The following is a 13,598-nucleotide window of genomic DNA, read 5'->3' on the forward strand; positions in this document are numbered from 1 at the left end:
CAGCGTTCATGCTTTTAATGTGGATCGTTTCTCATATCTGGTTTTTTTTTTCCATGACTGTAATTCTAGCTCTGCTGTGCTCTTAGAATGGAGTGACATAGTCATCTGTTTCCGTGGTAGTCCCCTTGAAGGTGGGCTGTTCATGCTCCTTGTCAGGGATTCTATGATCAGAATGACACAATTAATGTTTTTTATTGCAGATAAATCTCTGCTCTACATTGTATAGGTATGCCTGTGATAATCCGTGTGGTTTCCATGTGGTAATCCATTTTTTCTGATGCATTAATAAGAGTTTCAGCACTCTGTTGAGGAGGATCTGATATCACTCTCAGATTACTGTGTGTAGCCGTGATGCTGTCATTGACCTTAGTTGGAATGAATAGAACGCTAGTCATAATCTGTCACAGGCTGTGCCATTCTGACCAGAATACAAAATATATGTTATTAGGCTAGGGAAACACTCCTGTAAGAAAAAATGGTGGCATGAAAAATGCAACAAATCCAAATTAGAACAATGATAGTGACTTCCAAGAGTTAGACAGTTCTGGGTTCTGTACAAAGCAGCATTTGACGTCTCACTTTAATCACTATAGTAGCTCTTTTGAGGTAACTCTTAGCATTTTCTCTTTGTAAAGATGAAGAGATGGTGCCCCAGAGACGGTATAACTTTACTCTCTGGGATCGCATAGCTGTGTAGTTTGGCATCTGGCAATACCATATAGAAAATTTTTACTCGTTAACTTTTAGCAGACTGATTTTTGCTTCTGTGTCCATATTACAGGAACACTATGAAATTAAATTAGCATAGTAATTATGAACACTGGTAGTACTTTAATAAATTATGTAGCAGATTTTATATATTGCATTCCATTTAACAAGGCTTTGAAGCCCAGACTGTTCCACATGTGGAAGAGTTTGCCCAAAATCACAAGACTGTTAAGTTTCAAAGCCAAGACTTAAACCCAGTTCCTCAGGATAAAAATTGCATGCTGTTTTTTTTTTTTTTTTTTTACCTAACATTAATCTAAAAGTTTATTTTATGAAAATTTTGCTGGTTGAAATACTTCATTAATCACTGATATTGTAAGTTGCTTTTTTAATGTAGCATTTCTAATAGCCAAATATCCAAATATAGAACACTAAAGATTAATCCTGTTAAGAACTTGTGAATTGACATTAGAAAGAAAAACCAGGGGTTTCCCTGGTGGCTCAGTGGTGAAGAATCCACCTGCCAATGCAGGGGACACGGGTTCGATCCCTGGTCCAGGAAGGGCCGATGCCGCTGGGTCCGCGCTCAGGAGCCTCTGCTCCGCAGGGGAAGCTACTGCCGCGAGGAGCCGGAGCCGCGACTGCCGGAGGGGAGCGGCCCTGCGCAGCCAGAAGAAAACACATTTAAGAAGATATTAACAAAGCAGAATTGCTAACAAATCTCACTTCCTGATTCCTTAACGGGTGAAGCTCTTTGAAATGAAAGTTTTCAGGTTCATCCCTTCCTGATGCTTGGCATTCATTCTCTCTCTCTCTCTCTTGCTTTCTCTTCCCTCAGCAAAGCAGTTAGCCTTTGTGTGTGTTCCTGAGACTTTTTTGGAAGTCACAGGTGATCAAATTCCATGACCTCTTTGACCTGTTTGTTTTCAAGATTGCTGATTGGTGGGGATATTGGTGTCTTTTGATGAGAACTGTCTCACTGAACGGTAACTGTTCAGTTTTTCTTTATGTAAGGTTCCTACAGGTACCTGCAGGCAGAAGACCACTGCGCTTTCTTTCTTCCCAAAGTATAAACAGGCCACTAGCGAAGAAACCTGAGTAGTGCTCAGAACAGGCAGATGGCACCTGATAGGAGAGATGAGTCACACCAGGAAAGTCGGGGTAGGAGCGAAGTCCCAGAGAACGCTGGTGTGCATCTGAGTGATTTCAGTAAGGTTTGGAAAAGATCAACAGAAAGTTTTGGTTAATAAGTAGAAAATACAACTTTCATATTACATTTTACATGAAATTTTGCATAATTTAGATTTCATATATTGTTTTGAATTTTAATATTGTTAATGGTGATGGAAAGAATTACTAGATATTAATAAAAGTTATTTTTCAAGCATATATAGTATTTACTATGACAGTTATATTATTTTGACTATTTTGTCAAGATGTATTTACATTCTATTTTGTATTTTTTTTTCTATTTTGTATTTTAATACTTTAAAAGGTGATAGAAGTTAGGATTAGATTCTTATGTAATAGTTTGTCTTTCAAATACTATAGCATTTACTAACCTGACTGCTACAGAAGATGTAATGTCCAAAAAGTGGCCACCTCATATTAAAAAACATTAAAAATTGCATTTTAACCTTTTTATTGCCAAAAACACCCCACAAATATAGAGAAATGGATAATTACCAACACTCCAGGAGCCTCCTGCCATTCTTTTCCTAATCATATTCCCTTCCTTTCTATGCTAATCAACTTCCTTACTTTCCTTTGTAATTTTACCACTGTTTGCATTTCTAAATAATATAGTCTAGTTTTGCCTGTTTTGAATTTTATATAAATTAAATTATGCAGTAATACTATTTTGGTCTGTTTCTCTTGCTCAAATTGTTAAGATGTATTCATGTTTTGCTTATTGTTGTAGCTATTTATTTTCATTGCTGTATAGTACTCTATTGTAAACATAAACCACAGTTTTCTTTTCTGTTCTGCTGTTCCTGGAAAGATGGGTCGCTTCCAAGTTTGGGCTATTATGAATAATGATGCTCTGAACATCTTGTTTTATAACCCAGTACACATGAGTTTCTCTAGCGTGGATGATCAGAAGTGGAATTGATGCTCATAGGGGATGCATATTTTCACTTTATTAGATAATGCTCAGTTTTTTTCCCAAAGATATTATATCTACTGAAACCGCCACTAATAGTATATGAGAGTCTAAGTTGCTTCATGAGTTTGACAAACTACAGTATTTTGATTTAGCGCCTCAGTTATCTTAATTTGCATTTTTATGATTACAGATCACATTGAGCACTGTTTCATAATTTTTGCCTGTTCAGATTTTCTCCTTATGGAGCTTCCATTCAGCCCTCTGGCCTGGCTTTCTGTGATGTTGGCTGTCTTTTCCTGTGCTGATTCATGAAAATACTTTATGTATTTTGGTTTCAAGCTCTTAGTCTCCCTTTTCCTTATAGCAGAGTGTAGGATAGAGGGTTTCTCTGCTGTGACTTCATTAGGAAGTGCAGGCCTAGAGAGAAGGCGTGAGGAACAGGATGCGTGGCACGGAAGAGGGCAGGAAAGACAGAATGCGTCACTGAGCAGCCCGCCCCGTGTGCGGCGGCCTGCTCCGTCTCGGGGGCTTGTCCCCAAGAGTGGGAAATGCGTCTCAAGATCTTCCAGTGCAGGAGAGCAAAGGGGAAAGAGTTACCTGCTAGCTGTTGTTTCCTGCTGGCCACAGGCCCACCCGAAGGGTGTTGACTCACCCACCCTTCCGGGTTGCACAGACGCGGTGCTGGGTGGTGTCTGCCAGTGCAGGGGAAAGCTCATGGTGGTTGGAGAGCTGAAACACAGGTATGAGGTAAGCTATCCAGCTGTCACAGGGGCTTCATTTGTTGAGAATGCAAGGCATCCTCCTCAGTAGCCCCTTTAAGGCAATGACCTGTCACAGGCTCTGGAAGGTTTGAGGCAGGAGGACAGTGAGGCAAGCAGTGATCTCCGTTGTTGCAGGTAACCCCGCTGCTGCAGTTTGTGTGCCCTGTAGATTTCTCTCAGCGTCAGTCCTAGACTTTTTCCTGCTCTTTGGATAACAGTTCAGCCGGTCTTGGCTGCTTGCCTGGTGAATAGTTTCACATCCCTTAGAGATCTCAATCTTTGTTTTTGATGGCCTGTATAGCTGTTTCAATGGCCCGTTCACCGCTGTCACAGACGCACCATGAGATGCCAGCAAGCCACTCCTCCTGCGCAGCAGAGACTAGCTCCTCTCGACGAGTAAGGCTGATCACCCCTGGTAAAGTAGTGACTCACTTGTCTGTTGAGCCCTAAGTGTGAGGAACAGTGCAGCGTCTCCTGAGGAGGTAGTGTCTTCCTGGGAGCCCAAGCCTGGCGGAGTCTAAGTTTGTGGGAGGAGGAAGCAGAGATTCCACAGTGGCCACTGGGAGTATTGATGAGAAAAGTCAGTCCTACCTCTCCCCTTAAATTCCGGACTTGTGCATTCCAGACCAGTACAATGGTATATATATGCCATTGGTTCAATATCTAAACCTTGGTTGGGCTTCCCTTGTGGCTCAGCTGGTAAAGAATCCGCCTGCAATGCGGGAGACCTGGGTTCGATCCCTGGGTTGGGAAGATCCCCTGGAGAAGGGAAAGGCTACCCACTCCAGTATTCTGACCTGGAGAATTCCATGGACATGGGGTCGCAAAGAGTGAGCGATTTTACTTTCACTTTCACTTTGGAGAATAGACACTCCTCAACTTCATGGAATTTTCCCTGAGCTGGTACTTAATTTAATAATTGGTCATTTTGTTGTGTTATTAAGCCACCTGCTTTTCATCTTTGAATTAAGACCAGTGATTTTCATCATCGTGCCCCTGTTTTCCACCAGCATGAACATTTTTGCACCTTCTTGCCATAAAATGGTCCCCACACAGACGTCAGAGCCTGAGGTCAAATTCTTATGAGCTGAGCTGTCAATTAGAGGATTAAACCCCAGGCTTTAGGAGTGAGGGAAAAGAGAAGTCAACTGGAAAATGAAGGAGAGCTGACATGAAGAGGTTTTATTTTGCTGGCAAGCACTGACTGTGACGGGTTGCTCGATTCCACGTGGTTATCCCCGAGAAGCCTTATAAACGCTTCTCGGGACTCGCCATCGGAGGCAGGCATGAGGGGCGAGTAGAGGAAGGATGTGCCCACTGGCTCCTGAGTCGGGCACGACCTTTAAGGAGTGTTGCTGGCCCGTGCCTGTGGGTCACACACGCCTGAGTGCCAGGTGGGGCAGCGTGGTGTCAGGAGGGAAGCCCACAGCAGGAGACGGGAGAGACCCTGTGCAGACATTAGGTGAGATGCCAGAAGTCCTCCGCTGTTGATCTCAGGCCCTAAAATCACACTTCTCTCTGAGAGTTTAAAAGGGAGCATCTGAAACTTGAGGGACCACACATACAGACTTGGATTCTGTCATGAGACTTGGGCTTATAGTCCAAATGTCGTTTAAATTAGGAAAATGCCACATAGCTCCTTATGTTTTTATGAACAGTTCTAAGGAAAGAATCTCAGAACCCATGTTTCTGTGGTTTATATATACGTGAGATTGAAAGTTATAAGTGAAGTAAGCTCAGTTTTTCTAAAGAATCACTTATCTTTATGTCAAATCATCTAATGTTAATATGCATTGGATTTAATGATTGAACGTAGGAGCAATGTTCATTAAGTGGTCAAAAAATGAGAGTTTGCAAAATACTGTTAACAGTGGTTATCTCCAGTGCTTAAGTAATTTTCTTTATGTTTGTGTATTCTTTGTATACTAAATAAGAAATATATTTGTGATCAGAAAAAATTTAATGCATATTTTAAAATGACATAATGGCAAAGGGGCTAAGAAAGGACTGATGTTTTCCTGTGCAGAAATCAACTTTTCTCTTGATATCTGTAGACACACGGTATCACTTTTTTTTTTTCAAGTTAACCAAAGCAGGTAGAAATTCCTTCTCAATTATGTCTTTGCAGCAGCTATCTCCTTGGCGCCTTGTAGTATCTGAAGGCTCGATTAAGATTTTAATCAATCTGTATCTTTAAACTTGTACATAACTTTTTTTCAAGGTCTTTTCATTATCTGCTTTTGAAATGATACTTATTGTTTGAGATCTTGGGTTTCTCTTGAAAATATGCTATTTTATAAACATTACACAAAATATATTTACAATAACTTTCAGTTGCTTAAGAAGAGAAGATAAAAAGCCACAATGGGTATATGTTTATGTTTCTGATATCCTGCATCATAATCTGTGGTTGGCAGGGGAACAAAGGAAATGCACATTTGCAGTGAATTTTATTTCCATCACACCATAAATGCATAACCTATGTCATGCTAACATGGGGTGGGTACAAGCAGTCAGTCTTACAGTAATACCAGAGACAATGTCTTCTCATAATTCTCTCCATGATGTCACCCGCAAAGGTTATGGTGTGTGTAAAATAGATTGACTTCCAGTAAACTCCTATAGCTGTATCACATTTGAATTTATCTAAGTTCCTCTAAGATTTACGTTTTCAAACTATACAATATCAGCCCAGATTATTATAGAAATAAAACACTCCTGTATAAGATAGGTACATATGGTGTGTAAAATAAGGACATGTAGCAAGTGCTTACTTTAGTAACCAGTTTTAGGTTGGATGAGTTGGCAGAGCAAGGACATGATTACTGTGGAAGTCAGTGTAACTGATGCTCAGAGGAATATACCCAGTGATTTCTGCTTGTTTAGGAAGCAGTAAAAGAGACACCATTGCCACTGACATTTGGTCTTTCCTGCCTCAACGTGTATGGAGAAGAAGTATGGTTCTGGACTCCTAGAGTCAGAGGACCAAGTTGCCCGTCCTTGATAAGTGACACACATGTTCAGTTCCTTGCTGAGTGGGCTTCCCTGGGAAAATATTCATTTCAAGGTTTTTAGATTTTTTAGCTCAAGTTTATATGTAAATTTAAATATCTGATGTAAAATAACTATGCTTATGGAAGATTAGGTTATATTTGGTATCCTTGTGTTCTTGTAACTTTTAAAAATCTTTTGCTTTCTTAAAAATGGTGGGAAGTTTATTCACTAGTTTGTATTTATCTACTTGTTCGATAACCTGTTCATTCATTAATGTATTCAAACAAATACACATAGAGAGCTCACAGTTGTTATGAATGAAATGGAAATGGTGGTCTCTTAACATTTTTACAGTGGAAAGTTAAGGACTATATAAATGATTTGTGAGCTTTTAAAACCACAAACCTCATAACCTTAAGCATGGTACTCATAATCCATAAATTTGGGGGGAAAATCACCACTAATTCCATCACATTTACCTTTGCATAATACCTTCTAGTTATTTTACACATACATGTGTGCATAATTTTAAATAGCTTCCATAGGGCATGTATATTTTTTGTATTCTTTTTTTATTTAACATTTATGTGATATATTTAATCAGAAGGAACGAGGTAAAAGACTCAAGATTGCGCATTCTCTCTTTCATTTTCATCCTGCGGTTTTCTGAGTCACGACTGAGATATGTATTGTTCAGGAACAAAAGCACGATGTGATAGCGTGAGAATACTGGCACTGTCTGAGCTGGGGAACACAGCATTGGCGCGCGCTGTTCTGTATTATGTTGCAAATAGAGCCAATTCCCAGTGTGTTGGAGAGAATCCAGTGAGGCTTAGAAGCGCATCTGAAGCCCTGTGGCAGAATCCCTTGGTGCTTGAGTTCCATGTGCCCAACCTCCTTTTTTAAAAAGCAGGTTGCATTTTCATAAGAAAATTATAAAAAGTTGCGCTATTATTATTATAGCTAATTATGAAATTGCTGCAGATGCTAAGTTCTGTTCAGTGTGTGAAGCTGTTATATTTTTCACTTTAAATTCAAGGTAATAAAAAGCTGAATGTCATACACCTCTTAGGTCTATTACAGGGAAATAACTCATCATATAAAACTTTAGGAGGCAAATTTCATTTTAGAAATTTGTGACTTTAAAAGCCTGTGCAGATCTAAATTTTGAATTAAAAATATATTGCCAGCGGCTTGTTTTAGTAGGGCTTATTTGCAGTTGTTCTGACTTTTAAACTTAACTCTTTATAATAATTCTCCAAAATTGGCTTTCCCCTATTATCCTTTTATTTAAGACTTTAAAGTATTAAAAGAACCCAGCGGCAAGGGGAGGGGGTTCTTTTCAAGTCTAACTTAAATATATTAAAAGCATGACAGTTTCTCGTGTCCCCTCATATTCAACAGATTTATCATTTATCATTTAGATGCAACACCATGCTCTCATCCCAATCTGAAATTAATTTTCTGTCCTCTGTTACTCTAAAGTTGTAAGTGAAGCATACTGAATCCTGGCTGAAGTTTACGAACTCGAGACTGAAAATGTAACTGAGAGTTAGAGCAGTTTACCCTTCAGCCTACGGCTTGGCACGTCACGGTGGGGTGCAAGCTGAAATCACCGCGGGTGCGTATTTGTGAAAGTTCTACCTACCATACGGCAGACATTTAGGTACTGCGTTAGCCCGGAGGTTTGTTGGGACCTTTCCATAACATCTTGTGGAAAACCTCAACGAACTTTCTGGCCAATGCAATACTTAGTAAAGCTATTGTGGAATTATGGCTCATGAAAAATATAGGAAAGAATATTCTACTCTGTAATTCCAAAGTATATCTTAGAAATTACTTAGTGGGAGAAATCTACAATATTTTAAAATATTCAGCAGCTGGGCTTCTCCTCCTTCTGGCAACTGTTGTCTGGGAAACAGAAGGAGCAGGAAATGAGAAGGGAACCAAGACGACTCACACCAGCAACTTTCTTTTCCTGTTGGTCATACTGTTTAAAAAAAATGAGGTTGAAGCATGCAACTAAAATCAGGGTTTTTAAATAAACTGTGAGTTCTTTTCTGTTACTGATTGTTATTTACTGTGTAGTTGACTGTAGTAACTTCCTTCAAATAAGAGTTGTTTCTTGTATTATTTTTATTGTGTCCATTGTGAAAAGAGTCCTACTATCTGGTTAATTAACACATCCAGTGCTTCATATATTTATCTTTGTGAGTGTGTGTATGAGAACATTTAAGTTCTACTCTCTTAGCAAATTTCAATTAAATACAGTGTTATTAACTATAGTGGGCTTCCCATGTGGTGCTAGTGGTAAAGAACCCACTGCCAAAGCAGGAGCTTTAGGAGATATGGGTTCGATCCCTGGGTCAGGAAGATCCCCTGGAGGAGGACATGGCAATCCACTCTAGTATTCTTGCTTGGAGAAACTCATAGACAGAGGAGCCTGGTGACTTATAGTTCAAAGTGTCACAAAGAAGCGATCAAAGTGTCAAAGGTCACTACTGAAGTGATTTAGCACACCCGCATTAACTATAGTCACCATGTTTTGCATTAACTTCTCAGACCTTATTCTTCTTACAGCTGAAAGTTTGTACCCATTTAGCAACCTCTCTCTATTTCCCCAGACCCCAGACCCTGGCAACCACTTTTTCACTCTCTGTTTCTGTGAGTTTGATTTTTTTTTTTAAGTTTTTTGATTCCACATGTAAGTGATGCCATGCAGTATTTGTCTTCTCTTTCGGGCTTATTTTTACTTTTAATTGTTTCACTGATTAATAATACAATACTAGATGAAGGTATGTCCTCAAAGCTGTTTTTATTTGGCAAGATAACACATATTTTCTTTTAGGAAATTCACTTGCTAAAAACATAAGCAAGTAACAACGCCCATGCCTTCCTCCAGAAAATTAGCAACTTTTTTGGCACCCTCTCAAACTCCCACTTCCACCCCTGGGGATATGGCAGATATCAATACATATTCATTGACCGTGCTAGAGAAAGGAGCATCTAGCAGCTCAACATAAGCCTCCTCTGAAAGAAGTCAAGCCTCGCCTTCAGGAAATGTCAGGGGATATTTAAGTCTAGTGAAGACAGTTCTGTTAATATCACTCCCACGTTCTATCCCTCAGGAAAATAGGAAAGTTTCCATGGTGGCCTTTATATATACAGAAGTCCTAATCAGGAATTCCTGGTTCAGCAAATCTTTTAAAAGGGAAAGATAATTAACTCTAATCTTTGCTGTCAGTTGTTTTTTTTCATTTATTTAAATTTGCATTTGCATTCTGTGATTGTTTTATCAAATGAGTATCTTCCAAGATAAACTTACATCTTGTTTATAAGACTACTCTATATATTAGCATCTCCTTCATGGATCACAGCCTTGTCATGGTGAAGGGGCTTGTGTAACTCAGTGAAGCTATGAGCCATGCCGTGCAGGGCCACCCAAGATGGACGGGTCATAGTGAAGAGTTCTGACAAAACGTGGTCCACTGGAGGAGGAAATGGCAACCCACTCCAGTATACTTGACTGGAGACCCCTTGAGCAACATGAAAAGGCAGAAAGATATGACCCTGGAAGATGAGCCTCCTGGGTCAGAAGATGTACAGTATGCTCCTGGGGAAGAATGGGGAAACAGCACCAAAAAGAATGGAGTGACTGGGCCAAAGCAGAAAAGATGCTGAGTTGTGGATGTGTTTGTTGGTGAAAGTAAAGTCTGATGCTATAAAGAACAAAATTGCATAAAAACCTGGAATGTTAGGTTCATTAATCAAGGTAAATTGGATATAGTGAAGCAGAGACAACTAGATTGAACAACATCTTAGGATTCAGTGAACTAAGGTGGATGGGAATGGGTGAATGTAACTCAGGTGACCATTATGTCTACTACTGTGGGCACGAAGTCCTAAGAAGAATTGGAGTAGCTATCATAGTCAACAAAAGAGTCCGAAATGCAGCACTTGGGTGCAATCCCAAAAACAACAGAATAACTTTGATTTGTTTCTAAGGTAAACCATTCAGCATCACAGTAATCCAAGTCTATGCCACAACCACTAATGCCAAAGAAGCTGAAGTTGACTACTTCTATGAGGACGTATATGACCTTCTAGAACTAACACACAAAAAAGATGTCCTGTTCATCGTAGAGGACTGGAATTCAAAGACAGGTAGTCAAGAGATACCCAGGCAAGTTTGACCTTGGAGTACAAAATGAAGCAAGGCAAAGGCTAACAGAGTTTTGTCAAGAGAACATGCTGGTCATAGCAAACACCCTTTTCCAACAACCCAAGAGATGATTCTACACATGGATATCACCAGATGGTCAATACTGAAATCAGATTGATTATATTCTTTGCAGCCAAAGATGGAAAAGCTCTATACAGTCAGCAAAAACAAAACCGGGAGCTGACTGTGGCTCAGATCATGAACTCCTTATTGCAAAATTCAGATTTCAATGGAAGAAAGTAGGGAAAAGCACTAGACCATTCAGATATGACCTAAATCAAATCCCTTATGATTATACAGTGGAGGTGATGAATAGATTCAAGGGATTAGATCTGGTAGACAGAATGCCTGAAGAACTATGGACAGAGGATTCATAACATTGTACAGGAGGCAGTGACCAAAACCATCCCAAAGAAAAAGAAATGCAGGAAGGCAAAGTGGTTGTCTGAGGAGGCTTTACAAATAGCTGAGGAAAGAAGAGAAGGAAAAGGCAAGGAAGAGAGGGAAAATGATATGCCCAACTGAAAGCAGAGTTCCAGAGAAAAGCAAGAAGAGACAAGAAGGCCTTCTTAAATGAACAATGGGAAAAAATATAGGAAAAAATAGAAAGACTATAGGAAAGACTAGAGATCTCAAGAAAGTTGGGAGATATCAAGGGAATACTTCATGCAAAGATAGGCACAATAAAGGACAGAAATGGTAAGGACTTAATAGAAGCAGAAGAGATTAAGAAGAGGTGGCAAGAATACACAAAAGAACTGTACAAAAAAGGTCTTAATGACCCGGATAACCATGATGGTGTCGTCACTCACCTAGAGCCAGACAAGCTAGTGGAGGTAATGAAATTCCAATTGAGCTATTTAAAACCCTAAAAGATGATGCTGTTAAAATGCTGCACTCAATGTCAGCAAATTTGGAAAACTCAGCAGTGGCCACAGGACTGGAAGAGGTCAGTTTTCATTCCAGTCCCAAAGGAGGACGATGCCAGAGAATGTTCAGACTACTGTACAGTTGCACTCATTTCACATGCTAGCAGTGTTATGCTCTACATCGTTCAAGCTAGGTTGCAGCAGTACGTGAACCAAGAGCTTCCAGACATACAAGCTGGGTTTAGAAAAGGCAGAGGAACAGGAGATCAAACTGCCAACATTTGTTGCATCATGGAAAAAGCAAGGCAGTCCTTGAAAATCATTTACTTCTGCTTCATTGACTGTGCTAAAGCCTTTGACTGTTTAAATCACAACAAACTATGAAAAATTCTTAAAAATATGGGAGTACCAAACCACCTTACCTGTCTCCTGAGAAACTTGTATGCAGGACAAGAAGCAACAGTTAGAACTGGACGTGGAACAGCAGACTAGTTAAAAACTGGGAAATGAGTAGGACAAAACTGGATATTGTCACCCTGCTTATTTTACTTGTATGCAGAGTACATCATGCAAATGGTAGACTGGATGAAGCACAAGCTGGAATCAAGATTGCTGGGAGAAATATCAACAACCTCAGGTATGCAGATGATACCATTCTAATGGTGGAAAGCAAAAGGGAACTAAAGAGCCTCTTGATGAGAGTGAAAGAAGAGAGTGAAAAAGCTGGCTTAAAACAGCATTCAAAAAACTAAGATCATGGCATCTCGTCCCATCACTTCAGGACAAATAAATGAGGGAAGAAGTGGAAGCAGTGATGAATTTTATTTTCTTGGGCTCCAGAATCACTGCAGACAATGACTGCAGCCATGAAATTAAAAAAGACACTTGCTTCTTGGAAGGAAAGCTATGACAAATCTAGACAGCATATTAAAAAGCAGAGACATCACTTTGCTGACAAAGGTCCATATAGTCAAAGCTATGGTTTTTTCAGTAGTCATGTACAGATGTGAGAGTTGGACCATAAAGATACATGAGCACCCAATAATTGATGTTTTCAAATTGTGGTGCTGGAGAAAACTCTTGAGGGTCCCTTGGCCTGCAAGGAGATCAAACAAATCAATCCTAAAGGATATCAACCCTAAATATTCATTTGAAGGACTGATGCTAAAGCTGAAGCTGGAATACTTTGGCCACCTAATGGAAGAGCCAACTCACTGGAGAAGACCCTAATGCTGGGAAAGATTGAGGGCAGGAGGAGAAGGGGGCAACAGAGGATGAGATGGTTGGATGGCATCACTGACTCAATGGACATGAGTTTGAGCAAGCTCCAGGAGATAGTGAAGGACAGGGAAGCCTGGTGTGCTGCAGTCCATGTGGTCACAAAGAGTCGGACACAACTGAGTGACTGAAAAGCAACAATAAATTAGCATGTATAGACAAGTAACCTATGGCTTGAAAGAAATTGGTCTGGGGTGAAAATATATCAGTAGTCAAGTAAGTAGAATTTTGAACAAAACAGAACAATACTCAAAATTTTGGCTTTGTTCTGATACTTTTACAACCTTTGGTAGATGCTGTTGTGTGACGGACCTAGTCTCTGCAGGGCCAAGCATTTCTGACTCGGTCCCAGCAGTTCCGACCCTGTCAATGGTACTGAGAAGGTCATCGGTCATCAGTCCTGAAACAGTGATTATAGACACATGTGTGGCATAAATCAAGAAATTGGTTATTTGAGGCAGAACTGGTATTGATTAGAGCCTTTTTTACATTCTAAAAGGAATACTCTTCCTGTTCATAATTACTTAGAACTGGCAAAAATACCACATTCAGTAGCTTTGGGTGGTGGAGTTTCAATTTTTCTCTCAAATTTCTTTAAGGTACAAAAGACTAAAACACTTTTGACTAAATTGCACAGCGGAATTTCAGTTTCTTAAAGA

At 39.8% G+C, this 13,598-nt stretch overlaps 1 protein-coding gene across 4 annotated transcripts in view; it reads left to right on the top strand.

The window, feature by feature from the left end:
• Positions 1-13,598, top strand: part of CAMK4 (calcium/calmodulin dependent protein kinase IV) — a 234,397-nt gene that overhangs the window by 63,058 nt on the left and 157,741 nt on the right. Inside the window, exon 1 of one of the 4 annotated variants that reach the window (XM_070462693.1) lies at positions 3,542-3,562. The exons of the other annotated variants lie outside the window; for them this stretch is intronic. Within the exon in view, the coding sequence (XP_070318794.1) occupies positions 3,558-3,562 (5 nt within the window). The 5' untranslated portion in view covers positions 3,542-3,557. Of the gene's footprint in view, positions 1-3,541; positions 3,563-13,598 lie in introns of those variants that run through there. 4 annotated transcript variants of the gene reach the window in all.

Source organism: Odocoileus virginianus, unplaced genomic scaffold (assembly GCF_023699985.2).
Source record: "Odocoileus virginianus isolate 20LAN1187 ecotype Illinois unplaced genomic scaffold, Ovbor_1.2 Unplaced_Scaffold_8, whole genome shotgun sequence".
NCBI lineage: Eukaryota > Metazoa > Chordata > Mammalia > Artiodactyla > Cervidae > Odocoileus > Odocoileus virginianus.